Source organism: Fusarium keratoplasticum, chromosome 6, assembly GCF_025433545.1.
Source record: "Fusarium keratoplasticum isolate Fu6.1 chromosome 6, whole genome shotgun sequence".
Taxonomy (NCBI): Eukaryota; Fungi; Ascomycota; class Sordariomycetes; order Hypocreales; family Nectriaceae; genus Fusarium; species Fusarium keratoplasticum.
In genome coordinates, this window is record NC_070534.1 from 1,769,175 (window position 1) to 1,795,048 (window position 25,874).

Below are 25,874 nucleotides of genomic sequence, written 5' to 3' on the forward strand. Positions count from 1 at the left end.
AAGTACTTCAAGCACTGGCTCATTGGGGCTTTAGGACCATATTAATACTGGACTCGCCATGGTTATGTAGATTGCATTTGGTTTTGAACTTGGGGGCGGGCAAGATGGAGTGGAAAGACTGGTAATGGCGTCCTGGCGTTCAACATATGATGATAGAGGATACAAGACCAATCACTGCTCAGTAAACAATTAATACCCAGACATATAAATCTCAAATACATATACACAGAAGATTTTCTAGTTATATCATTTCAGTCATGTAAAGTGTTGAAATCTGAAAATTCGATTGCCCAAGTCGAGTTGTAGGGTATCTCCACAGAACCTCTTATGGTTAATGTCCAACCATCTACGAAATAAAGAATATTTCACAAAGGTTTATAATTTCAAGTATGCAAGATATAATATAAATCATCATTCATCATCCCTTTCATCAACCTCAGCTCCATCCTTCTCTTGCCACCCCTCCCTCGGCTTTGCAGCCTTTGCCAAGAGATTCCGTGTAACATCTACCCTCCAAATCTGAGGCCCAATCTCCTCATCATCCGTGCGATGCGTCTCTATCCATGTCCGGATCTGGCCCCGTACTTCCTTGTTGCTAGTGATGGTAGTCACGCCTGCTGCCCACCCGTACATAAAGATGGACAGCTTGGAGCTCTTAAAGCCACTGCTGCGTGCTACATCCTGAGCGACGCGGGGCAGCGTTCCGTTGGAGACGGCATCTGTGACTGCATCCATTTTCCAGGACTCTTGCAAGATAGTGACGGGGACCTGCACATCGGCAGGTAAGGTATGGATGGAGAGCTGCTGGAAGCGCTGGCGAATCATGTCTGAAGACATGTTCCGTATGTCGTCGTCCCATGGGACTAGTAACCTCCCACGCTCCCGCTCAGTCGCGGTCCCGACAGTCTCCAGCACGTCATGGAAGTGAATCGCAGCCTCCCAAGTGCAGACGAGCTTGCGTCCTGCCAACACTGGATACAGAGTGCGAGCCATGAGTCCACCCTCGTGGCTATTTTCCTCCTCTATCTGTGCCCGCGTTGTCCGTGACTGCCATGGCTGGGGCTGAAGGTCCGTATGCGTCAAGTCCGAGATGAGGTCAATCAAGATGGTGTGATCAAGGTTTACCGTCGACGTTATAGACGCTAATTCATCGCCCACCAGCTTCTCCAGAGCTTCATCCAAGGGAGGAGGAGGAGCTGTAATGAAGGTACTGTCCTGATCTTCGATGATAACCTCAACTAAGGGATCCATGTGTTCCAGTTGATAGAGGAAGATGTCTAATTCTTCCTCCCCACGACTTAGGTTGGAGAGAACCAGTCGTATCCGGGGAAACTGATATTCGTGGCGGTTCATCCTTGCAGCTGCAACTAACCGCCGCACGAACTTTGCAAGAGGAGTATCCTCCCACTCATCGTTGTCGACCTTGTCACCGAGTTCGTGGTCGCCCCATCCCCAACCGCAGTCAGTCATTTGGCGGGCAAGACGGTCAGGGGAGATAGCCTTGACAGCGAGCCACTCACGCCCGCCCTCGACAACGTCCACTTCAACGCGGCCTTGCTCTTTCAATAGACGGTGCATCTTTTGCTTTTCTTGACCTGCAATGTCAAGCTTTGCAACTTCGCGTTTTCGTCCGTCCTTGGATGAGCCCTGAAAGGTCTGGTTGACAGCGACGAAGCCACCACATCGCTTGAGTCGATCCCATTGTGCAACGCTGCGGCTGACCACGTTGACACTAGCATCGAGTTTCCGATCTAGGAGCGTGAGCTTCTGAGCGTCAAGACTTGTACTTGACAACTCATTCACAAGGCCGCTGAGAGTCTCATTTTCGCGCTGCAGGGTTCGAATAAAAGTTGGAAGTCCAGATGATGCGACGGGTCTAGACTTTGCTTCCAGTCTCTTTACGAGAAGCTCAATCTCGTTGATGCTGGTAACAAGGAGACGGGAGTGGCTCCTTGCAGACTCGAGCATCTGAGACTGACGCAGGGCGGTTTCTGGGTCGACATTTTGTTGAACAGCCGCCGAGGTTTGATAGTTTTGGACATCTAGCATGACGCGTACCAGAAGCTGGGTTTCTGTGAGTTGGACATGAAGGTAATTTCGCCAAATTAATTTGGAGCAACAGGCAACTCTATTCGAGATCCTAGGCTTCCATGCGAGATTCCACCGATGTCTGTATGAATCTTCCATCCATTCTATGGAGAACGCAGGGGTCCAGTTGGTTGGCTGCTCAGCCTCGTGTGGCTTGAGACTAACGGAGAGTCGGGAATTGGCAGTCCCTGGATTACAGTTAAAGACACGCGTGCGCCTGGTCTGTGATTGGTCAGCTGGCAGGACTATTGGGGGATCTTTTCGGGGCCGGGGGGGAGCTCATTTTTGGCGGAGCCTCCACTGGAAACGCTGTCCACTTCGTAAAGTACCATCCCTAGCTCTGAGAGCCAGCGTCAAGAAGGCCAAGAGGAAGATTCAAGGCACCAACATTTCCTGGCCTCGTTTGTTTATTTTGTTTATAATCGTCTCGACTTGAAGAGAAGAGGTAAAATTTACTACTCTGCAGGTCATTCTTTTTAACCTTGTTGTGTGCATACGCAATATTCCGTTTCAAACAGACAGAGGTTCGTGAGCTCTAGCTCGCCTCTCCCGCGCCGCCGTCGTCTCCTTTCTTTAATTGCCCCGTGAGAGCGACGTCAACCTTGCAACATCCTCCTCCTCCCCCCGACCCGACTCGACCATCTCGACCTCGTCCGCATTCCCTTGCCGAATGGCCGCTGGTCCTCGCTGCGCTCCCTCATGAGCTCCCTCAAATTCGTCGTGTCCTCGCTCGAGGCCATTGCCTCGTCCAAGGATGCCCAGCGCAACAAGCAGCTGGCCGAGTCCACCACAAAGGCCCTCGATGCCATCAAAGAGCAGGACCAGCTCCCCGACCCCGAGATAGTCTTCGCTCCTCTGCAGCTGGCCTCGCGATCTACCAATGTCCAGCTTACCACGACTGCCCTCGACTGCATCGGAAAGCTTATTTCTTACTCATACTTCTCCGTCCCGGGCAGCCCTCCCGAGGGAACCGAAGATGGCGCCGAACCTGCTCCCCCCCTGATCGAGCGAGCCATCGATACCATCTGCAACTGCTTCCAGGGCGAGACGACCGCTGTCGAGATTCAGCTACAGATTGTCAAGTCCCTGCTTGCCGCTGTCCTCAATGACAAGATTGTCGTCCATGGCGCTGGCCTCCTCAAGGCCGTGCGCCAAGTCTACAATGTCTTCCTGCTGTCGCGGAGCACCGCCAACCAGCAGGTAGCACAAGGTACCTTGACGCAGATGGTCGGTACTGTCTTTGAGCGTGTCAAGACGAGATTGCACATGAAGGAGGCCCGTCTGAACCTCGAGAACCTAAAGCATGGCTCTAGCAATGTCACCTTTGACCAGGCCGACTCGACCAACGGCGCCCACGATGGCCATGACCGCGACGACTCGCCCGCTACGCCGGATAATGGTTCTGCCTCTGTAGAGCCCTCAGAGAGCGCTGTTAAGCTCACCCTGAAGGATCTTGAACATCGCAAGAGCTTCGACGACTCGAATCTTGGAGATGGACCTACCATGGTCACCCAGCTCAAGCATCATAAGGAGACAGATGCTTCAGCCTCTGACCACACGGGGCACGATTCTGGATCAGCAGAAGATAGCGAGGTGCTGGACGCCGAAGATGAGGTCTACATCCGCGATGCCTACCTCGTCTTCCGATCCTTCTGCAACCTGTCCACCAAGGTTCTGCCGCCCGATCAGCTCTACGATGTCCGCGGCCAGCCGATGCGCTCCAAGCTTATCTCCCTCCACCTCATCCACACCCTCCTCAACAACAACATTGCCGTCTTCACTTCGCCCTTGTGTACGATTAAGAATTCTAAAAGCAACGAACCTACGAGTTTCCTTCAAGCTATTAAGTTCTACCTCTGTCTCAGCATCACTCGCAATGGCGCGAGCTCGGTCGACAGGATATTTAATGTCAGCTGCGAGATCTTTTGGTTGATGCTCAAGTATATGCGAGCCGATTTCAAGGTAAGTTTTTGTCGGATCAGGCGCGCAAGTCGCAAGTAGCTTACACAGATTACAGAAAGAAATTGAGGTTTTCCTCAACGAGATCTACCTCGCCCTCCTGGCCCGGAAGACGGCGCCCCTATCTCAAAAGCTTCAGTTCGTCACTGTGCTTAACCGACTCTGCGCCGACCCCAAGGCCTTGGTCGAAATCTACCTTAACTACGACTGCGATCAGACCGTCGACAACATTTATCAGACGATCATCGAGGATTTGTCCAAGTTCTCCACCACCCCTATCACTATCACCACCATCCACGAGCAAGTGTACGAAGAGATGCGGGCAAAGACGAACCCTGCGAGCGAGTGGCAGCTCAAGGCGACTCTGCCGCCTCCTTTGACTGTTGCCCACATCGCACCGCACCAGGAGCCTGAGCCTGACTACCCCAAGGAATACGCCATTAAGCGACTATCAATTGAGGCATTGGTTGAGACTCTTCGGTCCTTGGTGAACTGGTCGGCACCGATCCGGGGCGATGCCGAACCCGCGCGGAACGAAAACACCGACAACAAGGCGTCGTTGGATTACATCAGACCGTCTATCGATCCTAGTATCAACGATAGCTCCTCCCGTATTGAGACGCCTCTTCCACCATCTACTCCCATACTCGAGGATGACCCTGATCAGCTGGAGAAGGAGAAGGCGAGGAAGACGGCCTTGACAAACGCCATCAGGCAGTTCAACTTCAAGCCGAAGAAGGGAATCAAGCTGTTGCTCCGTGATGGTTTCATCGCAAGTGAAAGCCCCAAGGACATTGCCGAGTTCTTGTTGAAGGAAGACAAGCTCGACAAGGCCCAGATTGGCGAGTACCTGGGTGAGGGTGACCAGTTCAACATTGACACCATGCATGCCTTTGTCGACACAATGGAGTTTGCTAAGCGGCGCTTTGTCGATGCTCTGCGCCAGTTCCTCCAGTCCTTCCGTCTGCCAGGTGAAGCTCAGAAGATTGATCGCTTCATGCTCAAGTTTGCTGAGCGCTATGTTCTGGGCAACCCCAACGCCTTTGCCAACGCCGATACCGCCTATGTCCTCGCCTATTCGGTCATTCTCCTGAACACTGATCTCCACAGTGTCAAGGTTGCCAAGCGCATGAGCAAGGAGGAGTTTATCAAGAATAATCGCGGTATTAACGACAACGCCGATTTGCCCGATGACTACCTCCTGGGCATCTATGATGAGATTGCAGCCAACGAGATCGTGCTCAAGAGTGAGCGTGATGCGGCGGCGGCGGCTGGCAACGCCCCAGCTCCATCTGTTGGCATTGCCGCGGGTCTTGGTCAGGCTCTGTCCAACGTTGGCCGAGATCTGCAAAGAGAAGCATATGTGCAGCAGTCGGAAGAGATTGCCTTGCGCTCCGAGCAACTGTTCAAGAACTTGTTCAAGAGCCAGCGCCGGAACGCCACCAAGAGTGGCCCCAAGTACATCGAGGCAACCTCATTCAAGCATGTTGGACCCATGTTCGACGTGACCTGGATGTCCATCTTCTGGACCCTCTCGAGCCAGATTCAAAAATCTCATAACCTCGAGGTCAACAAGCTGTGCCTAGAGGGCATGAAGCTGGCTACCAGGATTGCCTGCCTCTTTGACCTTTCCACTCCCAGGGAGGCGTTCATGTCAGCCTTGAAGAATGCCACCAACTTGAACAACCCGCAGGAAATCCTGGCCAAGAACATTGAGGCTCTCAAGGTCATCCTCGAACTGGGACAGACTGAGGGCAACGTTCTTCGAGATTCTTGGAAGGACATCTTGATGTGCATTAGTCAGTTGGACCGACTGCAGCTTATTTCAGGCGGCGTGGACGAGAGTGCTATTCCCGATGTTTCCAAGGCCCGTTTCCTGCCTCCGCAAAGGACAGAAACTTCAGACTCTCGGTCTTCGACCCAGTCCAAGCGGCCTCGGCCAAGGTCAGGCACCGCCGGATCCAAGGGTTTCTCAACCGAGATTGCGCTTGAGAGTCGCTCGGACGAAGTGATTCGCAGCGTCGATCGCATCTTCACCAACACGGCAAACCTCACTGGCGAGGCCATGGTTCACTTTGCCAAGGCTCTGACTGAGGTCAGCTGGGATGAGATCAAGGTGTCAGGGTCCAACGACTCCCCTCGAACGTACAGCTTGCAGAAGATTGTCGAGATCAGCTACTACAACATGGATCGTGTAAGGTTCGAATGGAGCAATATCTGGGATGTTTTTGGCGAGCACTTCAACCGAGTGGGATGCCATAACAACATGAACATTGTCTTCTTTGCTCTCGACTCGCTGCGTCAGCTGTCGATGCGCTTCATGGAGATTGAGGAGCTGGCGGGTTTCAAATTCCAAAAGGACTTCTTGAAGCCCTTTGAGCATGTGCTTGCCAACTCGCACAACGTCACGGTCAAGGATATGGTTCTGCGATGTCTGATCCAGATGATCCAGGCCAAGGGAGATAACATCCGCTCAGGCTGGAGAACCATGTTTGGCGTCTTCACGGTGGCGGCCCGTGAGCCATACGAGAGCATCGTCAACCTGGCGTACGAGAATGTCAACCAAGTGTACAAGACCAAGTTTGGTGTTGTCATCTCTCAAGGCGCGTTTACCGACCTCATTGTGTGCTTGACCGAGTTCTCCAAGAACCTCAAGTTCCAGAAGAAGAGCCTGGCAGCCCTGGAGCTGCTGAAGTCTCTGATTCCTGCCATGCTCAAGACACCCGAGTGCCCGTTGTCGCAAAAGTACAACAAGACGGCCGCCCCAGAGGGAGCCCCTAAGTCACCGGAGATCAAGCGATCCCGATCAAATACATCGGTCGAGGAGGGCTACTGGTTCCCTGTACTCTTCGCCTTCCACGACGTCCTGATGACAGGCGAGGACCTGGAGGTGCGTTCAAATGCTCTCGAGTACTTCTTTGAAACCTTGCTCAGGTATGGCGGTGACTTCCCATCTGAATTCTGGGATATTCTGTGGCGACAGCAGCTCTACCCCATCTTCATGGTGTTGAGGTCTCGACCAGAGATGACCAACGTTCTGAACCATGAGGAGCTCTCAGTTTGGTTGTCGACCACTATGATTCAAGCACTTCGAAACATGATCACCTTGTTCACGCATTACTTTGATGCCTTGGAGTACATGTTGGACAGGTTCTTGGAGCTTCTGGCGCTCTGCATCTGCCAAGAGAACGACACTATCTCTCGGATTGGAAGCAACTGCCTGCAGCAGCTGATCTTGAAGAATGTCACCAAGTTCAAGCCTCAGCACTGGAATAAGCTTGTCGGTGCCTTCTGCGAGCTGTTTGAGCGAACAACAGCGTATCAGCTATTCACTGCCACAGCAATCAACTCAACGGCGTCGATAGAGCCCCCACCCAACGGACTCGATTTCTCCAGCACTCCGCAAACCGATGTTCCAGTGGACGAGAAGTCGCTCAAGATTAACGGCACCGAGGAGGCCGACGATGACTCGATCGCGCCTCCGTTGTCTCCCCGACAGGCCGAGGAGGACTTGCGCACACCGACGGCAGAGAGCCCCCAAGCTCCATTGGAAGAGTTTAAGCCATCATCGAACCTTCAGCAGCAGCCGATTGTTGTGACGGCAGCTCGGCGACGATTCTTCAACCGAATCATCTCCCGCTGCGTTCTTCAGCTCCTCATGATCGAGACAGTCAATGAGCTGTTTAGCAACGACACGGTCTACACACATATCCCATCGACCGAGCTCCTGCGACTGATGGCACTGCTCAAACGATCCTTCCAGTTCGCTCGCCGCTTCAACGAAGATAAGGAGCTCCGAATGAGGCTGTGGCGAGAGGGCTTCATGAAGCAGCCCCCTAACCTCCTGAAGCAGGAGAGCGGGTCTGCTGCCACATACATCTCGATCCTCTTCCGCATGTTTGCGGATAACGCACCGGAGCGACTGGAGAGCCGGCCTGACGTTGAGGCTGCTCTGGTACCTCTGTGCAAGGACATTGTTCACAGCTACTCTACTTTGGAGGATGAGAGCCAGCATCGCAACATCATTGCCTGGCGGCCGGTTGTGGTTGATGTTCTGGAGGGGTTTGCGACGTTCCCCGAGGACGCCTTCAAGACACACATCCCTGACTTTTACCCCTTGGCGATCGACCTGCTCATCAAGGACCTCACTCCTGATTTGCGAGCGGCACTCTTGGTAGTGCTGCGCCGAGTTGGAGAGGTTGGCCTTGGAATCGAGGGCATGTCTCGACCTGGTGACGATCGACGGGATAGCGTTGTGAGCCGGACTACGGAAGGCACAATTGCGGACCATGAGGCGGACGCACGGAGGATGCTGTAGGAGCGAGTCCCTCGGCGGCTGCTGACTGTGAAGGGGCGCGGGGCGTTGGATGGAATAATAGAGAATGTTGATTTTTGATGGCATTTATCTAGATAACCCCGGGTTGTCCGAGACGGCGGTAGGCCGGCCTGGGGGGTTTTGTAGTATGACTTATACCGGATGTGACAATATATGCATGTTTTATGTGGTCGAGTTTTTAAGATGAATACCTGTATCTTTTCCGTTCCGTGTCTATTTCTTGGGTATCATACAAATTGGTTCTCTCTAGGCCTCAGTCGAGTATCTGGCTGATATACCTGGCCAGAGGTACCGCTTCCTCCTCAACTGTCCGATCAGGAAGTCCTCTTAGGGAAGCCTTGAGCTGATCATCGCGATCAGCAGCTGTCTTGACCAGATCACGTACAACCTTGTCCTTGTCTGCCGAGTTGCCCGCGACCCGCATGATGCTCACAAACGTCTCGTAAAAGTCGATGAGACTCAGGTGCATGAGCATGTCCGTGGTGTCAACCATGGTCAACGCAGCCCACTGCAGCAGCCCATGGCCAGCCGGCTCAGCAGCTGCATCAGGCAAAGAGAGAATGTCCGGGAAAGGTGTCGTTGATAGAGCGCGGGGGTTGAGAGCCGCCAGACGGGGGAGGATGCGCAGGAGCCGGCCCTGGGCGAGGGTTGCCTGGCGGTCGATGGTTTCGGGTCGGCAGAGAGAGGTGATAAGAGTGATGAACTGACGGTCGAGGAAGAGAAGGCGCCAAAGACGAGCGTGGCCAGGAACACGGCGCTTGACGAGTTCGTTGCCCAAGATGCCGTTGGTCGCAGCTGATACGCCGTTGACGCCCTCACCCTCGGCGATGACATCGCAGTCTGTCTCTAGAATATCACCCAAAACTCTTGCGGCGCGTTCACCGACCCCGACGTCAGGGCTGTCGAGCCATCTCCGCACAACCTCTTCAACAACATCAGGAATGGTGCTCAAGATGGCGGCATCACCGGGAGTACGAGCCGCTTTGTGGATGATGGCCAAGGCGAGGAGGTTTGCGCCAGGAAGGGGAGAGCCCAAGGCGGCAAGAAGAGAAGGAGGGTCTGCGATGGTGAGGCAGCGGGAAAAGTTCAGGGGAGAGAGGAGTTTGATGGCGAGTGAGAGGAGGGGTGTTGGGTCTTGAGTTGTCTGCTTGAGGATTGTTGTGAGAGGAGGGAGCAGAGTTGTTAAGAGGGGAGGAATGTTGGATTCTAGCATGAATTAGCAATCTGAACGGCAGATGAAGGTACTTGTTGATTATGGGGAGAGTATAAGAGAGAAGAGACACACCATTTAGTTGAAGCTCAACGTCGTCAAACAGCTTGGCGTTGAACGGCGTCGCTGGATCATTCACCAGCTCCTCAAGATGCGCCTGCAACTCTGAAAGGCCCGTGACGGGCAAGGTTCCATCCTGCATGTTGTACTCAGGTACGAGTCTCTCCGTCATGATAAACTCTCTTTCGATGCTGTATTTGTCAAACGTCGTGATGTATTCTCTGGTGTTGTTCTAGGCAGGGGAGCTATGTAAGCTGCAAGTTGACAGGCACACTGCGGGGCATTCGTCATGGCGGAGGAAATTCCGCTCCCTTCCTCGGGCGGCCCCCGCAAAAAATCCATTCTGCGTCAAACCTTCATACTCATCATCGCAACGACTACAACAGCTTATAACCATTTTACGCTCGACATCTTTTGCTTCAACTCTCCGGTTCTGTACGAGCTTGCGCGATCTCATCAATGTCTCGAGGCGGTCGAGGAGGTGGCCGTGGTGGAAGAGGCGGCGGACGAGGTGGTAGACCAAATGTGCCTTGGGATACGGGTGAAGAACCGGATGCGCGACCTTCAGAGCTATTTCCTGTACGCATATCCCCAATATCTCGTTGCTAAATGATAGAAGGAACGCACTTTGCTGACATGTAATAGCCATATGTGGTTCCGACCGCTAGACAACTCGCGACAACCGAAAAAGCCGCCGTACAACACCTACTCCTCCTCCGGCGACAGATCCACGGCTCTCCTCTATACACCTCAAAGCGCACAGCTCTCAACGACCCGACAGCTCCAAGAAAACACTACGGACAAGCCCAGGCCAACGCCCGGTTCGGCGTCAGGAGCAAGGCCTCGCTCGACCCCTTCACCGCGGTCCCCACCTACTCGCACAAGTTTGTCCGCGAGGAGCGCGCCCTGCCAGACTGGTCCAACCGCCCCGTCTGCCGCGAGCTCTTCCCCAGCGAGTTGTACGACACCATCGACGCCGCCGCCACCACGGGGGGACCGGGCGTCAAGGGCTTTAAGCGCCGGAAGCTTGAGCTCAGCAGCATCAGCGCGTTGCCCAGCGCAGAGGAGGCGTTTGGTCTGGCTGGTGACGGTGAGGATGAGATGCAGGGCAAGAACTTGTTAGAGCGTCTACAGGCTCTTAAGGAGGAAGAAGGCGACGAGATTGCCGATCTTGAGGACGAAGAGGTCGCGGATGAGGATGATCAAGATGAGGTGTACGACGATGAAGACGCAGGCGATTACGACGCAGAAAACTACTTTGATAACGGCGACGAGTTTGGAGACGACTATGGAGACGACGGCGACGGAGAAGGGACGTTTTAAAAGAGGCCAAAGGACAAAAAAAGATAAAAAGCGACGGTTTTTTTTGTATACTTATCACGGCATTCAATCGGTTTGATACCCACGCCCCGCGATCCATCCAACGGACGCGAGAGGCAGAAGAAATAATGAGAGTTTCATCACAGTATGTATGGCTTCACTGATAGCTTCAAGACCGGAGGATATGACTGATCATCTGCTTTCTTCCATGGTAAATTGTCCAATTTGTGCTCACCCTACTCCCAGTCTTTCAAGACCTGTCAAAAGTTTTTGTATATTCGTACATGTCATAAAGACGCCTCCTTGAAGAATCTTGCTACACTCCACAACCATACACGCGACCTCTATGACCAATCCCCCTTATTCTCGAAATCGAGCTCTCGCGATACCCAATATATTGATTGATTGATATTACCTCCCAGCAATCTCTAACCAGCATCCCCCCTTCTCCTGTCCGCTTAGGCGTTCATGCTTAGGCCATACACTCCGCTGTCCACAATACCCGCTTGAAGTCGGGACAGTCGCTCGCGCGTGTCGGCAATCTGCCCAGCCTGGTAAATAATGGCGTTACCCGTATCCCTCAGCGCCAGCAGCACCTCGTTCAGCTTGTCCTGCACCACGATGCTCGTGGTGCTGCGATCGCGAAGGGAGCGGATCTGCTCGTACAGGCCGTTCTCAACGCCGGGCATATCACGCTCGATGCTGCCGCGGTACTCGTCGAGACGTGCCTTTGACTTTTCTATGTCGTCGCAGATGCGGTTGAAGTAGGTGATGAGATCCTGCGCATCTGCGTGCGTCGACGCGGCGTCGCCTCCGTTCGAGTTAGCCGTCGGGGCCTGGCTGGCAAAGAGGCCCGTCTGGTGGTAGTGCGCCGGCAGCTTGAGGTTGTCGGCGCCGCGGAAGCACAGCCGGGCGTCGGCTGCGTTCTTCCGTGTCTGGTCATGCAGATTCTTGACGGTGTTGACGTCGTTGTTGAGTGCCGCATCGACAATGCGGAACTTGGACTCGACAAAGCTGACATCTCGGCCGAGCTGTTCAATATCCTTCTCGTGCTGCGGCATGAACTCTCCAATCTCGTCCCGCATCTTGATCACCCTCTGGATGCCCTTGTCCAGCAGCGCAATCTCATCTTGTACCGGCTTGGCCAGGTCGTCGAAGCGTGTGCGATGGCGGATGTTGTCGTAGTTGATTTGGACGGCCGATACCTGAGCTGCCGGCTGGCCGAATGTGCTTGTGTTTCTGTCATGAGTCAGCCAGACTGTCTGTAGCTTGAAAGTTAACAAACTTACTGTGCTGTTGTAGTCTGCTGAGCGGGTGCAGCACCTCCAAAGAGACCACCTCCCACTGGCTTCTGACCACCAAAGAGACTCGTCGTGCCTGTGGCGGGTGCCGCCTGAGCAGTAGCAGTGTTTCCAAACAGACCGCCTCCTGCTGGCTTCTGACCCGTAGGAGTTGGTGTGCCTAGTGAAGTGGCTGTGGTCGTCGCGGACAAGAGACCTCCTGCTGGGGTCTGTTGTGTTGCTGCGGTGTTGCCAAAGAGACCAGTGCCAGTCGCCGCAGGCTTCGCAGCTGTGTTGCCAAATAGGCCTCCTGTTGTGGTCGTGGTCGTCGCAGGGGCAGCCCCAAAGAGACCGCCCGTGGCAGGCGCAGCAGTCGCTGCTTGGGTGTTCCCAAAAAGGCCGCCACCAGTTGAAGCTGTAGTGCTTGCCGCTCCACCGAAAAGACCCGTCCCCGTCTTTTGCGCGCCGCCGCCAAAGAGACTTCCCGCCGTCGACATGGTGCTTGCTCCGGCTGGCGCTGTCGTGGTGTTGTTGGGGGTATTCGTAGCTGAACCGAACAGAGTGCCGGCAGCTGAAGGCTTCGAAGCGGTGGCGCCGCTGTAGACAAGAGGAAAGCGCACCGGTCAGCAAAAGTGAAGGATGGTTGAGGTCTTGAGTCGGTCGCTGGGTGGATGCTTTGTTTGGTTTGGTGTGGAGCTTACAAGGCGTTGGCCGCGCCGGTGTTGATGGTTAGACCGCCTGCTGGGCCGCTTGCTGAACGGGTCAATGACATGCTCAGGGCAACAGAAGAGGCTCCTTGAGCAAGCGCGACGCTGTCTTGGAGGCTGGATTCACGCGACACGACCGAGTTGCGAGGCTGCGACAGGGTAAAATGTTCCAAGCTTGAGAGGCCTAGCGAAAGCTGTTTGGGTCTGGATTGGCGCTTGGACCAGTTGGGCTCAAGGTGAGTGTCGGTCAGTCTCGGTCAGTACCTGCAGCGACGGTGAAGGAGCTGGCCGGAGAAATTTCGGCGCGCCGGGCAGCTCATGGACCTCGAGAGCTTGGAGCTTGACGTCTTTGTACATATATACACCCAGCTTGCAACCACTCTTTTCTTTCACCGCCCACTTTACAAAACAGTCTCAATTTCTCGTCTTAATGGTCGCCAACATGGATATCGACGAGGACGACGATCTCTACGTGCCCGAGGAACCCAAGGCCCAGGGCGCAACCCCAGACGACAAGCCCAAGGCAGACGATCTTGAAGAAGGCGAAGAGGAAGATGAGGGCGCGGCCATGGACGAGGATGATGACGACTCAGTGGGTGCTTTGCTACTCCATACCATACACGCTCTCTAACCCGCCATTGTAGGATATTGATATCATCACCGAACGAAAAGATGGCTCCAAACCAGCTCCTCCTTCGTACGTGAAACTCTGAATGCGCCGAGGAGCAATACTAACCGGTCGACCTCGTGAATAGCCAATCCAAATATAGCGATATTCGGAATATTCCTCAAAGATCAGCCTCGAATGACTCGCCTTCACAATCAGCACCTGTCAAGAAGGAAGGCGAGTCGCGACAATCCAGCTCGGTCAACGTTGCTGCGCCCAGCGCCGACAAGACCTCAGCCGCTGCCTCAAAATCCACGATAGACGTCAACGCGATCCCTGTTCACGCTGCTTCAGGGAAACCCATCACGCAAGTCAACATTGACGAAGGTTAGTTGAAGCCCCCTCCTTGGCCCCATGTCTAAGACTAACATGACGCGACAAAGATCTCCCAGAAAACGACAAGCCGTGGCGCAAGCCTGGTACGGACATCAGCGACTACTTCAACTACGGCTTCGACGAGTTTACATGGGCACTTTACGCCGCCAAGCAAGAGGCAGTCCGAGGCGAATTCGGCGCCGATGTTTTTGCCCAGAACAATAAGAAGATGATGGACGAGTTCAACATGATGATGATGGGCGGCATGGCCATGCCAGGTGGTGGTAGCGGTGGCAACTCGGCTGCTGGTATGCCCGGAATGGATGGCATGCCCCCTGAGATGCAGGCAATGATGCAGCAGATGATGGCCTCGGGCATGGATCCAAGTCAGATGGACCCCAGCCAGATGAATGCCATGTTTGCCGGTATGCAAAATGCTGGTGGTGCTGGAGGACAAGGCAGCCAAGGAGGCCAAGGGGGCAACTTTGGAGGCGGCTTCGGCGGGAACCAGAGCAACTTTGGATACGAACAGAACATGTCGGGCGGAGGTGGAGGTGGAGGACGGGGAGGATTCGGCGGAGGTCGTGGACGTCGTGGAAGGTGGTGATCATTGCCATTGCAATCGTAACAATATGGACTTTGTCGATTTACGGATTGGGGAAACCTGGCGTTGGGGCTTGTTGCCGATAGGCCTGGGACGATGATAGAATGGTCATCAAAGGCCTAACTGACTCGAGTGAGAATATCACTGAGCTACAGACTTGAATAGTCGTCTCTTAAACATCTTTCTGCCTTGAACTTGTTCTCCTAGTCCAATCTGACCTCTACAACTTTAGCTGGCTCAGTCTTGCCATCTACAGGAGTCGCATTGCCTCCAGCTGTGGCAACGTAGAGCACCTTTTCTCCTTCACCAAACACACACGCCGTCGATCCCGCAAGTGTCATGGCCTTTGACTCTCCTGCGACTGTCGCCACATCCCCTCCACCTGGTGGGATCCGCGCCACGGTGTTTGTGACATTAGTACACACATAGACAGTTCCATCGTGTGCCACGACGAGGTCATCAGGGACGACTCCTGAAGCAAGCGTCTCCACGGTGCCTGCAGGCTTTAGTTCATGTGTGACGGGCACGCGGTACACCGAGTACCGGGTCGTGGTGGTGTAGTAAACGTGGATCTGCTCGGCCATGCGATGGACTTTGAGACCGTTGATGCCAACCTGAAAGGGCGCACCGGCAGGTATCTCCATAGTCTCGTCTTCCAGTGCAATTTCGTACATTCCAGATGTGACGTCGAGTCTGTACACCTTGCCGTTCAAACAATCTGTAAGCAGAGTCGTATTCTCATCCCACGTTGCCATGCCGTTAATCATGGCAATCTCAGGTGTGTCGGTCACTTTGGTAACCTTTGGCTCTTGGCCCGTCAAGTCTGCGAGCCACACACTGAAGCTACCCGCCTTAGCCCCCGTGCCGCCCGTCATGTCATAGATACCAGCGCCGATGGCAAACACATCTGGTCGTAGGGCGCAGATGCCGGTTAGGGCCTGCGATGGGACATCTTTGGGAAGTGGAATTCGGAACAGGAGAGAGCCGGAGGAAGTGACAGGATCAACGGCCCAGACTTCAGGGACGTCGAGACGTGTTGCTAAGATGGTGCCGTTGGGTCGGATGGAGATGTTCTCGAACCAAGTTGGCTGCGAGGAAAGCTGAAAGAGGGTTTTCGTCGAGGCCATTGTGAGGTTTCCGATGCTTACGCGTCTTGTAAACAGAATGAGAGGTTATCTGAAACGAAATGCAACGTCATGGTGAGAGTCTTTTATACTTAACTACGTCCTCCATAGGGCGCTTACATGCCTTAGCTTGGTCGTCTTCCTAAGGAGCCGATGTCAGCATCTTACAGACTTGGCCAGGATCTACTCAGTAGCTGCCAATGATATCCCTAGCCTCCGCCATGAAGCGTCACATCTTGGATATGTAAGCTAGCAGGTTTTGCCAAAATCGTCACTGGAAGTTGAGCCCCCGGAGACAAGGCCCACCACTCCGAACAAGTCCGCCGGTGTGTGGGGCAGTTCACGGGGCTGAGGCCGATTGGTAAGGCCGGGCGCCGTGGAATTCTGGGAAGCTTCCAATTATATGAAAATGCTATATACAGGCAGCATTGAAAAAATGTAGCACAAATAATGCGTAGCAAACTCTGGTTAGGCATTATTTAAGAGATCTTGCCACGTCTATAAAGAAAGTCTAAGGCAAACCGACTCAGTGTGAACAAACGGAGTGGGTTTCTTCAAAGCACATATAGTGGTTATTTTGATGTATCTACGGTATATTCCTCCTATCGGGGCTTCTTTTCTCTAACTATGGAGTAGTGTAAATAGCAAACCACGATATGAGCGCCCCAAGATTGTCAGGCGCCATGTAGTGACCGTGATGGCTCATGGCCAGTTACTTTTAGTGACCTCGGAAATCTCAGCCAACAGCTTGTGAAGCTCCTTCAGCTCAAAGTTCTCCTCACACCACTTCTCAAATTCCTTTCCATCAAATCCAGCTTGCCCGGCCTCGTACTCAACCACTCCGTCACTAAAGACGCAAGCATACGAATCCGCATCAAGCGGGTTCAGAGCGAGGCCGCTGATTCGGACGCCGTCCTCTTGAGCCTGTCGCAGTGCCCTCTCTAGAGCGACATACCGGCCTCGGAGATCGAAGCGGAAGCTGCCGTCGCGGTACTGGACCACCCATGAACCCCCGTCGCCGAGCCAGAGACCCTGAACGCCAGATTGCGCGGCGCCTGGCGTCACCTGCAGAGCGTCGCGGACCGTGTCGGCGGGGAGCTTCCACTTCTCTTCGTCGTTCACGGTACGGATGTAGAACGTGCCGTCAGGGCCGAAGCAGAGAAAGGCTGGGCGCTCGACTTGGTGGTCATCGCAGAAGTCGGCAACTTTTTCGTAATCTTCCAGGTCACTGCTGTCTGACAAAGAATGAGCACAAGACTGTATCTAATAGAGGGTAAGGGGAAACTCACTCATGGCGGCAACTTCGCCTTCGCGGATACGCCTGCAGCGAAAGTATCGTTCATTGGGTCCAAGCACGATGTACTCGGTGGTATACGCTCCGTGCACATGGTCAAAGTCCAGTTCATTGTTTTCCTCGACAGCTTTGGGGACTCGGCTGAGAGAGCAAGTCAGGAACACACCACTTACATAATATATCGCAGGATTCTTACCCATAGCTTCTAAAGCGTCCGCTGAAGAAGTAACTGTCTCCGCAGAGACTCAGATTGGAAGGTTCGTGGGAATAGTCCTCTTCGGATGGAGGCGCGATTCTGGTCATCGCGCAAGGGAGGTTAAAGTTCGATGTCATGTTGAAAGACACGGGGATTCTTTCTCGAGGTTTGTAGTACACGTGGGAGTCTGCTTGTCAAGTTTATTCTTGTCCGAGAAGAAGTCTCCTTGAGGAAACTTCTCCTGTTCTTATGTTAAATCCGAAGCAGTGAGCCAACGTCCTCTGGAAACTGTACAAGTTGATCACGTTTCATGAGGCAGAGCCGTTGCCTTGAACAAGTCACAATGGTACCACAGAGGGTTTGTCAGACACGGCTGAGTTAAAGGACCGACTCAAGTAGTGATGAGGGTTCGTCACTTGAACGGAGATTTCGCAAACCTGTGGGACAGATGCTGTACATTGTCCTCCCTGAATAGCGACTCTGGGAGGAATCGACGGTAACTCACAAGTGCAATCCGAGTAACAAAGTGAAACAATGTTTACCTATGGAAACAAGATCCATTCCATTCTTAGAGGGTATCAATCCGGTCTCGCTCTCAACCTCTAGCGACTTGTAATACACATCTATCTCTCTTCATTATGAACCTATAGCTCTCGAACCATCTTGATCCTTATTATCATGACCAAATTCAGCGACAGTCAAAAACTCCAGGTACTGTGTCCGCCGGTTTTTCAAACAGTCTGTCCCCCCATATAGGTGAATAAAACAACCAAAGTAGAGAAATCACGCCAATCCTTTGCTGTAGACAATCACTCGTCTAGGTGGGAATGAACTTCTGAGAGTCCTTCTCTTGTTGCTCAAACGACTGAGAAAAGGCAGCCAGGCCAGCAACGATGCCAGCAGCCATGAAGCAAACCGAAATGATGGACCAGATGACACCCCAGCACTGCGAGGAGCCGCCGTACCTCTTGGCGAAAACGCTGGCGTCGGAAGAGTTTACTTTACGCAGGATCAGATCGTCGCAGATATCCCACACGCTGTAGAGCGACGACATGACGCCAATAAAGAGCACGACGAAGCGAAGGGCCTGGGCGTGTGAAATGAACCAACAGGCGATGAGGAGGCCGACGGCGAGCAAAATAGTAAGGATCGTCAGCCAGTCTCGCTTACCCCACCACAGGGTCAGGAGGAAGCAGACGGCCAAGACGATGCTAGCTACTTTGCTGGCGACAATGTTGAAACCGCAAAAGGTCAGGAGAGCGCCGATGATGGAAGAGCCCAGATAGCCAGCTGGTAGAGTGATGGCGCTCTTGCCGCCAATCATGTGCGTGACACCTCCTTCGTTGGGATCGAGGCTGATGGACTTGACCTTGCCTCCAGTGAGCACAGCCGTGATGGCATGTCCAAATTCGTGAAAGGCGATGACCAGCATCTGCACAGAGTCAGCTACATCTCCGTCACCTAATAACCGTTGACAAAACATACCTTGAAGGGCCAGAGAACCATGCGGACATAGGGAACGTTCCATAGAATCGCAATGACGACCACGTAGACGGCGATGATGCCCAGCGTCACCTGTTGCGTATGTGTAGGGTTCTGAAGATCACGCCGTAGCAGACTGTTGGCGACATCTTCAACGCCATGGCCGATGCCGTAGGGCTCACTGGAGGGTGCGGGAGCCATATGTGTGTGTTTCTTTCTTTGAGTCTCGCCTGTTTACTCTTGTTGCGGGGGAGATGGGGTTTATGCGCCCTCGAGGTGTCAATGTAAACAAGGTCTAGACAGGTCGCTAAGCCAGAACAAACGAGAGAAAGGATTATAGGTTGAACAAATCGAGAATGATGCAAGGTCTGAAAAAGAAGTTTGTTTGCAGATGTAGGATTTTTACTTCCCCTCCATCACGCGCGAGCGCCTCGTACTCCTCCTCCTCTTGCCAAGATTGCTTGGAGGTTGACGCGGCACTCGAAAAGAGGCGGAGCTGAAACAGCGCCTCACTCGAGTGTGGCTGGAAAGTAACGGCTCATGTCCTGCGATTGGTCGGATATTAATAGGGCTGGGGTTTTCGGCCAGCCCCTGCCAATCATGCCTTTGTTGAAGCTGGGCGACGTCATCGTCCGCGCGCCGGACAGTTTTTCTCTCCCTCACCCACGGACAGGAACGCTCGAGTTGATGATCAAGGGTCCATCCATCAAGGGTTCTTTAGAAGTCTGTTTCTTCTCTTGCAACCACCATCTTGAACCATAACCCATTTTCTTTCCGTGAGCCAATCATTCACTGCCTGATGGACCCTCAATCGTGAGAACCATCCAAATGCAGAACAACTCCGTGACAATGTTCCTGAGCATCATGAATCTTACCAATGTCACTATTCATGACTGGCCATTCTCATCCTGGTCACCGTCTTTCTCGCTCGGCACTTGAGCCGAAAGTCCACATCCAAACGTGCAAAAATCCTCCGGAATGGCTTCCCTTCAGCATCACAATACTAGACGTCTGGTTGAATTTGCAAACGCCAGTCACCACGGTCGGAAAGTCAATATTATCAACGCTATTCGACTCACAGACTATGTAGCTAGACATTGTTTTCCTTGAAGACGAAAGAAGCCATCATGAAGGGTCCAATTTCTTCTGGGCCGCCCCCATGACTATCCTGTGTCCTTCTCCAACAATCCCAGTTCTGTGGACCCGAAAACAACCCCCCCTCCGTCAGGATTTGCAAAATCTCAATCCTCATGATACACGGCCCCTTGACCCTTGGGGGTAAGAAGTTGCATTGATAAGATATAACCTAGCCCAAGGGCTCGGGTAATTAATTATAAATGGCCATCTCTTCCGCCGCGCCCCAGATCCCGCCTCTAGAGCCCTCGTCCCCAATCTTCCAGCGAACCCGAGCCGCCCTCGCCGCCATCATGCCAGCCGACTTTGACAAGCAGAGCTACTGGCACAAGCGCTTCGCCTCCGAAAAGGCCTTTGAGTGGCTCGTCAAGTCGGCCGATTTCATGCCGCTAGTCGAGCAGGTCCTCGAACGGTTGGACCCGGCCACGGCACGGATCCTCCACATCGGCTTTGGCACCAGCGACCTTCAAAACCACTTCCGGGCCCGGGGCTTCCGCAACCTTCTCAATGTCGACTACGAGCCTCTCGCCATTGACCGCGGCCGCGAACTTGAGGCACAGGCATTCGGGGATGTGCAAATGCGCTACGAGGTTCACGATGCCACACAGCTCGACCTAAAAGAAAAGTTTGATCTCATCGTCGACAAGAGCACCGTTGACGCTATTTCATGCGCCGGCGAGACCCCGCTACGCCGTATGGCCGCCGGCATCCGGAATTGTCTCACCGATGGCGGTGTATGGGTTTCCCTCAGCTACTCTTCCTCGCGCTTCGACCTTGATGACCTACCTTTTGACATCGAGGTTCTCGCCAAGGTTCCTACGCCTAAGCTACTACCACATGATCCGGACCTATACTACTGGTGCTATCTCCTCCGGCCGAAGCGAGACACGCCCTTCGACTCCCCCGCCGCAATGGACGACAATCCCGCCGGGGAAGGCTAATGCACCGGCGCGCGATGCATGCAGGCCGGGCATTTATCAAGGGTGTATTATACACACCAAAAGGAATGGAAACACTGATCCCTGTTCACGACCCCCCGATTTCTCGGTTCGGTTCGCCTCTGGACAATCAAACTTGACGAGTTCGCGAGGCGGGTCAAAGCGCTTGGGTCGGCTTGCCGAAGGATTCAAAGCCACGCCAAGGAGCTTTAAATCCTACGAAGTAACCCTATGCCCGAATTTAGCTTGACATTTCTCGACACATGAACCTCGGATGAACGTCAAGACGAGAGAGAAGCATTTAGAGGGCGAATATAGTTGGAGGATTACTTGAGGAGTCTGGTAGATCAAAAGGGAACATTTATTTTGGTGATAACCATACTATCCCATGTCCATATAGAACGCCGTGGTTTATATCCCTTCCATGCCTGTCATGCTGGATGTCCTGTGATTTCCTTCCCTTTCTTCATGAATACCATTTTCGTGATTCCCGCATTGCCATAACGCCAAACATGCCAAAAATTCACTATGAGCCCGACGGCCACGATCTTGGTTGCTCTCGCGACGGCCAGGTATCCATCTCAAGCGTCGACGTCCCGCTGTCGGTGTCTTTGTGTCGTTTTCCGCCACTAAAAGTGCCCGCTTCGATGTCGATATGGTCATCCTGAATCCTCACCCCTTTGCTCCCTCGCTGCAGGCTGTCCGTCCAGGTCCGACTAGCCTTTTTAGGACTCGTGATAACCGTTACTACTCCTCCTTGGGCGGTGCCAGGCGGATACGCGTGCGAGCCTGTCTTGTTGTAGTAGCTGCTGCTCTTTGACCGAAAGATGCTCCTGAAGAGTGGGCGCAATGCCGGCACGCTACCACAGATGACACCCAAGTTTGCCTCTACGGCGGTCCAGATCCAAAGATAGAAGCCCTCCCAGGTGACATCGTAGGTCTCGTCCGTCACGTAGTGTGTCCAGTATGCGCGCATCGAGGCCGCGAAAACGACAACAAGGCCAAGTGAGAAAACCACAATGAGGGCGATGCGTTGCGAAAGTGGTAGCTTCAACTTGAATAGTGTTGGTAGAGGGATAGCGCAGACGAGTAGGTCGGTAACAACTGTGGTAATAGCTTGGCTCCTACAAGGGGTCAATGGCAGGTCAAGTAAGGGGCTATTGAGAAACCTACAGCACGCTAGGGCCTTCTGCAGAGCAGCTATCACCGCCTGTCAAGCTCCAATAAGCAGACATTGGCCTGCAACAGTCAGCCATTAAGTCTAGCGAACAGCTGGGCGTGTATCCATGAACATACCGACATTGTGTCCAAAGCACAATAAGAAAGATAAAAATCAAGGCGGTAACCAGGCCGATCGATCCATAGGTCACGCGTCGAAGCCATGAGTGAGCCGGAGCAATTCGGAGATAGGAAACGAGAATCGAGTTCTTTGCGAGACCGGAAGAGAACAAGAAGAGTGTCTGGGCGGCGATGGACACCTGTCGACCTTTGACGGCTTGGGACTCTTTCAGATCCCACACATGAATGTTCCATCCGTACATCTGAGCCGCCAGTATCACACAGATTGTAACGCCAATGCCGAAAACCTAACCCGGAGTGTTAGCAGGGGGGCGGCGATCACCATGCACATGCTCGCTGGACGAGCCGAGGTACAGATCTGGGGAAAATTCTTACCATGGCAGCCAACATGAGCCAGTCATCGAGGCCACTTTTGTTGACCTTGAATATCCGGACATAGAGTCGAGCCAGGAGAGTGAGAACAGCGACCGACATGATGGACACCTCGACAATGAGCAGGGCGGGCCCACGGTGATCCGGGTTGTCGTAGTTTGGGTGAGGCCATGTGGCCATCACCTCTGGAGGCGGGTTACGCATGGTGCTGAGACGCTCAAGTGAGCATCAAGAAACCAAAGCTCTAAAACAGTAGAATGAGAGCAGAGACCGGCGGCAGCGGGGGTGGGAGCTGCGGAAGCATCATTATAACTACAGTGAGTCGGTCTCCATCTTCGCCTCCACGCCGACCCGCCTCCACGACCGGGCTGGGAAACAGGAGCTAGGCTAGGGCATGGCATCCCAAGATTCTCAGTCGACGGGGCCACGTCTGCAAACCATCCATCCATCCATGGATGCGCGTCTGGGTTTATGGGGAGTCAGTTCGAGATGCCTGGTGTCGCATGACGGTGGGCTCTGCTAGGCTCGGCTTGGCTTGGGTGATGGCTTTCAGAACCCACGGCTAGAAGGACGCCATCGGTGGTCGATGAAACGGTGGAGATCCAGGGCCCCAGGACAAGGGACGACTAAGACTAGCGGCCGAGCGCATCGGAGGCATTAACTCGATCCATGATGTTGATTGCCGACTCGAGGCTATGTGGCCGGGCAGCTTCACGGAGCATGTCCGAACAAGGTTTGGTCCGGAGGAGTCCAAGGGCCCGAGGGAGGGGGCGGGGGCCTCCGCGGCCTTGAGAGATGGATGGCGATTTTCAAAGAACGATCCGAGGCCGGGGTGCTATGAGCATGAGAGGCAGGGCAGAGTGCAGACTGGGGTCAGGTTGCAGAAGGCGATGGGGCCTGCAAGACGAGACTCGGTTGGTATCAGGGCGTAACTGGCTGAGAAGCTTCGACACTGATGGAGACAAGAAGGACCGAAGACGTGGTGTAAGCTATGACTTAACACTTGATGAACCAACCAAACGCCATCGACAGCTATTTGTTAGTTCAAGACGGTCCTGCAGATAAAAATTCGAAGCCAGGATATCCTCACTTCTTTTGCCGTCGGCCCAGCCCGTGCTGTGGGTTAAAGTGCTGCTCAGACAAAAGCAGTCGAGATCACCTCCAAGACAAGAAAGCAACATGGTCCATGTCAAAGCACACACCATAGCTTGCTTCAGGACATCTCTCGGCAAATGTCGTATATCCAGGCACGAATGCATCTGGCTCAACCAGGCAAACGGACACAATGACCGTCACACGCCACCGTACGATTCACACAAAGATGACGGGCATCAGGGCCGTGCCGCCCAGGGGAAGGGTACGGAAGGGGAAAAAGTCGCCTCAGGGGCGCCTCTGTTGGTGCTGCCGATCATTCGTCCGGATGGGGGCCGGGCCTCGTGGCTTTTTTAAGGTGACCTTGTCGATGGGTTTCCTTTGAGAAGTCGTGTGTCGAGGTTTCCATGAGGGTTTGTTTCTCGGCCGTGTGGACCTGAAGAGCAAGCAGGTCCGGGCGAGAGTGGAATAGTTTGCAAGACGACGGGCCTGTGCTCCGATAGTGTCAGACATCACGTACGGCACGGCGAGAATGTTGGGCCATGATCATGGCATCGCTAAACTCGAAGCTTGGTCTGAAGGGAAATTACTTGTAGGTAGATCGAGATGCAAGAGAATGGATGGATCCATCATGATATCCGGACTGGAGTTGAACCTGAGGCACAACCTGAGGCACCAAAGGCTCGGTTTTGGAAAGAGCGACGCACGGTCATGGGTCACAACTGAGGTTATCCGTAATGGAAACACTTGTTCCTTCCAACTTGAGCACAAGTCTGGTGGTGCAAGTGCAAGTGCCCCAGAGCTTGAAGGGCACTTGCCTAAACAGGCAGGCATCCAGTTTTTCACATGGAAGTTTTTAAAACGCATTCTTGCTGCAGGGGAAGGCGCCCTTTTCTTTTGACAAGACAAGGATCATGTCGCGCAATGTTACCCCAAGATCATTTTTTCTTTTTTTTTCTGGTAATTTTTCCTGTCACTCTCTGCAAATGACTCGAATACAACATTCCGGTGTGGCACAAAAGACCCTGCACTGGGATATGAATCCTGAGATCTCTGGCCTCGGAACTGTCATCTTGACTTGGATGGACGTTATTTCCGCGGGTCCCGAGTAAAAAAATTTGACATCCAAGGATGCTGCGTGGCAATTCCGATAGATTTGTGAGTTTTATATCCGAAAATGTCTTGTTACTGCGCTTCCAGGCTTTTCAGAAACTCGTAAATGTGGTCCATCTGCTTGGGCACCTTGAACCAATGACCCTCTTGCTCTGCACCTGTGTACTCTCGCCAGTCAACACTGCACCCAACTCGACTCAGGATGCGCGCTGCTTGTCGCCCTAGGTTGACGTCGACATAAGCATCGTCAACGCCATGTCCCATGAGAACAGGGATGGTCGACTGTCGCTGAGAAAGTGACTTCATCATGTGTTCCACAAACTCAGAGTCGTAATGATCTCCGTCCAGCATCTTCTCAGCATCATCTCCAAGCGGCATCCATGTGCTGCTCCCCACAAACCCACCCAGCCATTTCCCCGGATCATCATCACCATTCCCTTCGCCCATCAATGACAGCACCGTCCACATGCCGACCGCTCCCCCTTGACTTATGCCCCCCAGAATCACCTTGCCGTCCCCCAATCTCGTCCTCTCCTCCTGCAGGATACCTCTCACATGTGTGACCGCCTCTTTCAGCCCCTCGGAATCCCCACCACCATCCCTGCCGTCCCTCAACTCAAACCACATCGGCATAAACTCTTTAAAGACTTCGCTCCAGACTTGCCTTGCAGCGGGGAAAACCCACCGCCAGCCCGGTAACGCCTCCTGCAACGACCGCCCGTCTGATAGGACAGACGAGTCCATCAACTCCTCCGCAAACTCATCCGCGTCACTGCCTCTGCCATGCAGGAAGACTATCGTATGCATATGAGGATAGTCGGGATGGTGGTCTAGCACATGCGCCGGTCCGTATCCCTGCGTCGAGTTCGACGGCGTCGTAGCCGGGTCTTGGACCGAACGGAAGCCGGTTGCTTCGGGCTGGTCTAGCACTTGATGATCGTCATCTGTCATGTCGGTTGGTCGGGTGGCGCTTTCACGGGCCAAAATGAAGGCCGCTTCTTCGGCAATGCCAGTCTTTGCTTGGTTAGTGTCAAAGTGATGAGAACCCCTGGTTGTGCAGATGAAGAAATCCTCCATGTTAGTCATCCGTAATGAACAAGACAACCTACATACCCTGACCACAGAAGTTGAGATTACTTTTCAGTGGTACGAATTCACAATGAGGCACAGTAAATCTACCGTAATAATATTACGAGATTCAACACTACCTAATAAACCACTACCCAACCACGGTGCAAAGCCGCGCTCAACCACGGCTCTTACGGTATTCAAATTCCCAAACGC

At 53.5% G+C, this 25,874-nt stretch overlaps 12 protein-coding genes across 12 annotated transcripts; 4 read left to right on the top strand and 8 right to left on the bottom strand.

The window, feature by feature from the left end:
• Positions 1-411: 411 nt before the first annotated feature.
• NCS57_00850900 (uncharacterized protein) lies at positions 412-2,049 on the bottom strand (the record flags this gene model as incomplete). The annotated part of the gene is made up of 1 exon (XM_053058321.1): positions 412-2,049. One exon carries the CDS (start codon positions 2,047-2,049, stop codon positions 412-414), a length of 1,638 nt encoding a protein of 545 aa, XP_052912152.1.
• A 738-nt stretch (positions 2,050-2,787) lies between these two features.
• Positions 2,788-8,365, top strand: NCS57_00851000 (uncharacterized protein; the record flags this gene model as incomplete). Its single annotated transcript, XM_053058322.1, has 2 exons — positions 2,788-4,050; positions 4,106-8,365. The coding sequence occupies 2 exons, from the start codon at positions 2,788-2,790 to the stop codon at positions 8,363-8,365; spliced, it is 5,523 nt and encodes a 1,840-aa protein (XP_052912153.1).
• Positions 8,366-8,636: 271 nt separating this feature from the next.
• On the bottom strand, positions 8,637-9,861 carry NCS57_00851100 (uncharacterized protein; the record flags this gene model as incomplete). Its single annotated transcript, XM_053058323.1, has 2 exons — positions 9,669-9,861; positions 8,637-9,589 (listed from the first exon to the last, which is right to left on the bottom strand). The coding sequence occupies exons 1-2, from the start codon at positions 9,823-9,825 to the stop codon at positions 8,637-8,639; spliced, it is 1,110 nt and encodes a 369-aa protein (XP_052912154.1). The 5' UTR covers positions 9,826-9,861.
• Positions 9,862-10,112: 251 nt separating this feature from the next.
• Positions 10,113-10,976, top strand: NCS57_00851200 (DNA-directed RNA polymerase III subunit; the record flags this gene model as incomplete). The annotated part of the gene is made up of 2 exons (XM_053058324.1): positions 10,113-10,232; positions 10,299-10,976. The coding sequence occupies 2 exons, from the start codon at positions 10,113-10,115 to the stop codon at positions 10,974-10,976; spliced, it is 798 nt and encodes a 265-aa protein (XP_052912155.1).
• A 455-nt stretch (positions 10,977-11,431) lies between these two features.
• Positions 11,432-13,124, bottom strand: NCS57_00851300 (uncharacterized protein; the record flags this gene model as incomplete). Its single annotated transcript, XM_053058325.1, has 3 exons — positions 12,955-13,124; positions 12,263-12,850; positions 11,432-12,212 (listed from the first exon to the last, which is right to left on the bottom strand). Exons 1-3 carry the CDS (start codon positions 13,023-13,025, stop codon positions 11,432-11,434), a joined length of 1,440 nt encoding a protein of 479 aa, XP_052912156.1. The 5' UTR covers positions 13,026-13,124.
• A 266-nt stretch (positions 13,125-13,390) lies between these two features.
• Positions 13,391-14,549, top strand: NCS57_00851400 (Pre-mRNA polyadenylation factor FIP1; the record flags this gene model as incomplete). Its single annotated transcript, XM_053058326.1, has 4 exons — positions 13,391-13,552; positions 13,605-13,657; positions 13,716-13,954; positions 14,011-14,549. The coding sequence occupies 4 exons, from the start codon at positions 13,391-13,393 to the stop codon at positions 14,547-14,549; spliced, it is 993 nt and encodes a 330-aa protein (XP_052912157.1).
• Positions 14,550-14,749: 200 nt separating this feature from the next.
• Positions 14,750-15,691, bottom strand: NCS57_00851500 (SGL domain-containing protein; the record flags this gene model as incomplete). Its single annotated transcript, XM_053058327.1, has 1 exon — positions 14,750-15,691. The coding sequence occupies exon 1, from the start codon at positions 15,671-15,673 to the stop codon at positions 14,750-14,752; it is 924 nt and encodes a 307-aa protein (XP_052912158.1). The 5' UTR covers positions 15,674-15,691.
• A 681-nt stretch (positions 15,692-16,372) lies between these two features.
• NCS57_00851600 (uncharacterized protein) lies at positions 16,373-17,297 on the bottom strand (the record flags this gene model as incomplete). Its single annotated transcript, XM_053058328.1, has 3 exons — positions 16,373-16,905; positions 16,960-17,105; positions 17,161-17,297. The coding sequence occupies 3 exons, from the start codon at positions 17,295-17,297 to the stop codon at positions 16,373-16,375; spliced, it is 816 nt and encodes a 271-aa protein (XP_052912159.1).
• Positions 17,298-17,977: 680 nt separating this feature from the next.
• On the bottom strand, positions 17,978-18,843 carry NCS57_00851700 (uncharacterized protein; the record flags this gene model as incomplete). The annotated part of the gene is made up of 2 exons (XM_053058329.1): positions 17,978-18,592; positions 18,646-18,843. The coding sequence occupies 2 exons, from the start codon at positions 18,841-18,843 to the stop codon at positions 17,978-17,980; spliced, it is 813 nt and encodes a 270-aa protein (XP_052912160.1).
• Positions 18,844-19,979: 1,136 nt separating this feature from the next.
• Positions 19,980-20,717, top strand: NCS57_00851800 (uncharacterized protein; the record flags this gene model as incomplete). Its single annotated transcript, XM_053058330.1, has 1 exon — positions 19,980-20,717. One exon carries the CDS (start codon positions 19,980-19,982, stop codon positions 20,715-20,717), a length of 738 nt encoding a protein of 245 aa, XP_052912161.1.
• Positions 20,718-21,240: 523 nt separating this feature from the next.
• NCS57_00851900 (uncharacterized protein) lies at positions 21,241-22,589 on the bottom strand (the record flags this gene model as incomplete). Its single annotated transcript, XM_053058331.1, has 4 exons — positions 21,241-21,838; positions 21,888-21,953; positions 22,011-22,300; positions 22,389-22,589. The coding sequence occupies 4 exons, from the start codon at positions 22,587-22,589 to the stop codon at positions 21,241-21,243; spliced, it is 1,155 nt and encodes a 384-aa protein (XP_052912162.1).
• Positions 22,590-24,662: 2,073 nt separating this feature from the next.
• Positions 24,663-25,667, bottom strand: NCS57_00852000 (Abhydrolase-2 domain-containing protein; the record flags this gene model as incomplete). The annotated part of the gene is made up of 1 exon (XM_053058332.1): positions 24,663-25,667. The coding sequence occupies one exon, from the start codon at positions 25,665-25,667 to the stop codon at positions 24,663-24,665; it is 1,005 nt and encodes a 334-aa protein (XP_052912163.1).
• Between the last annotated feature and the right edge of the window lie 207 nt (positions 25,668-25,874).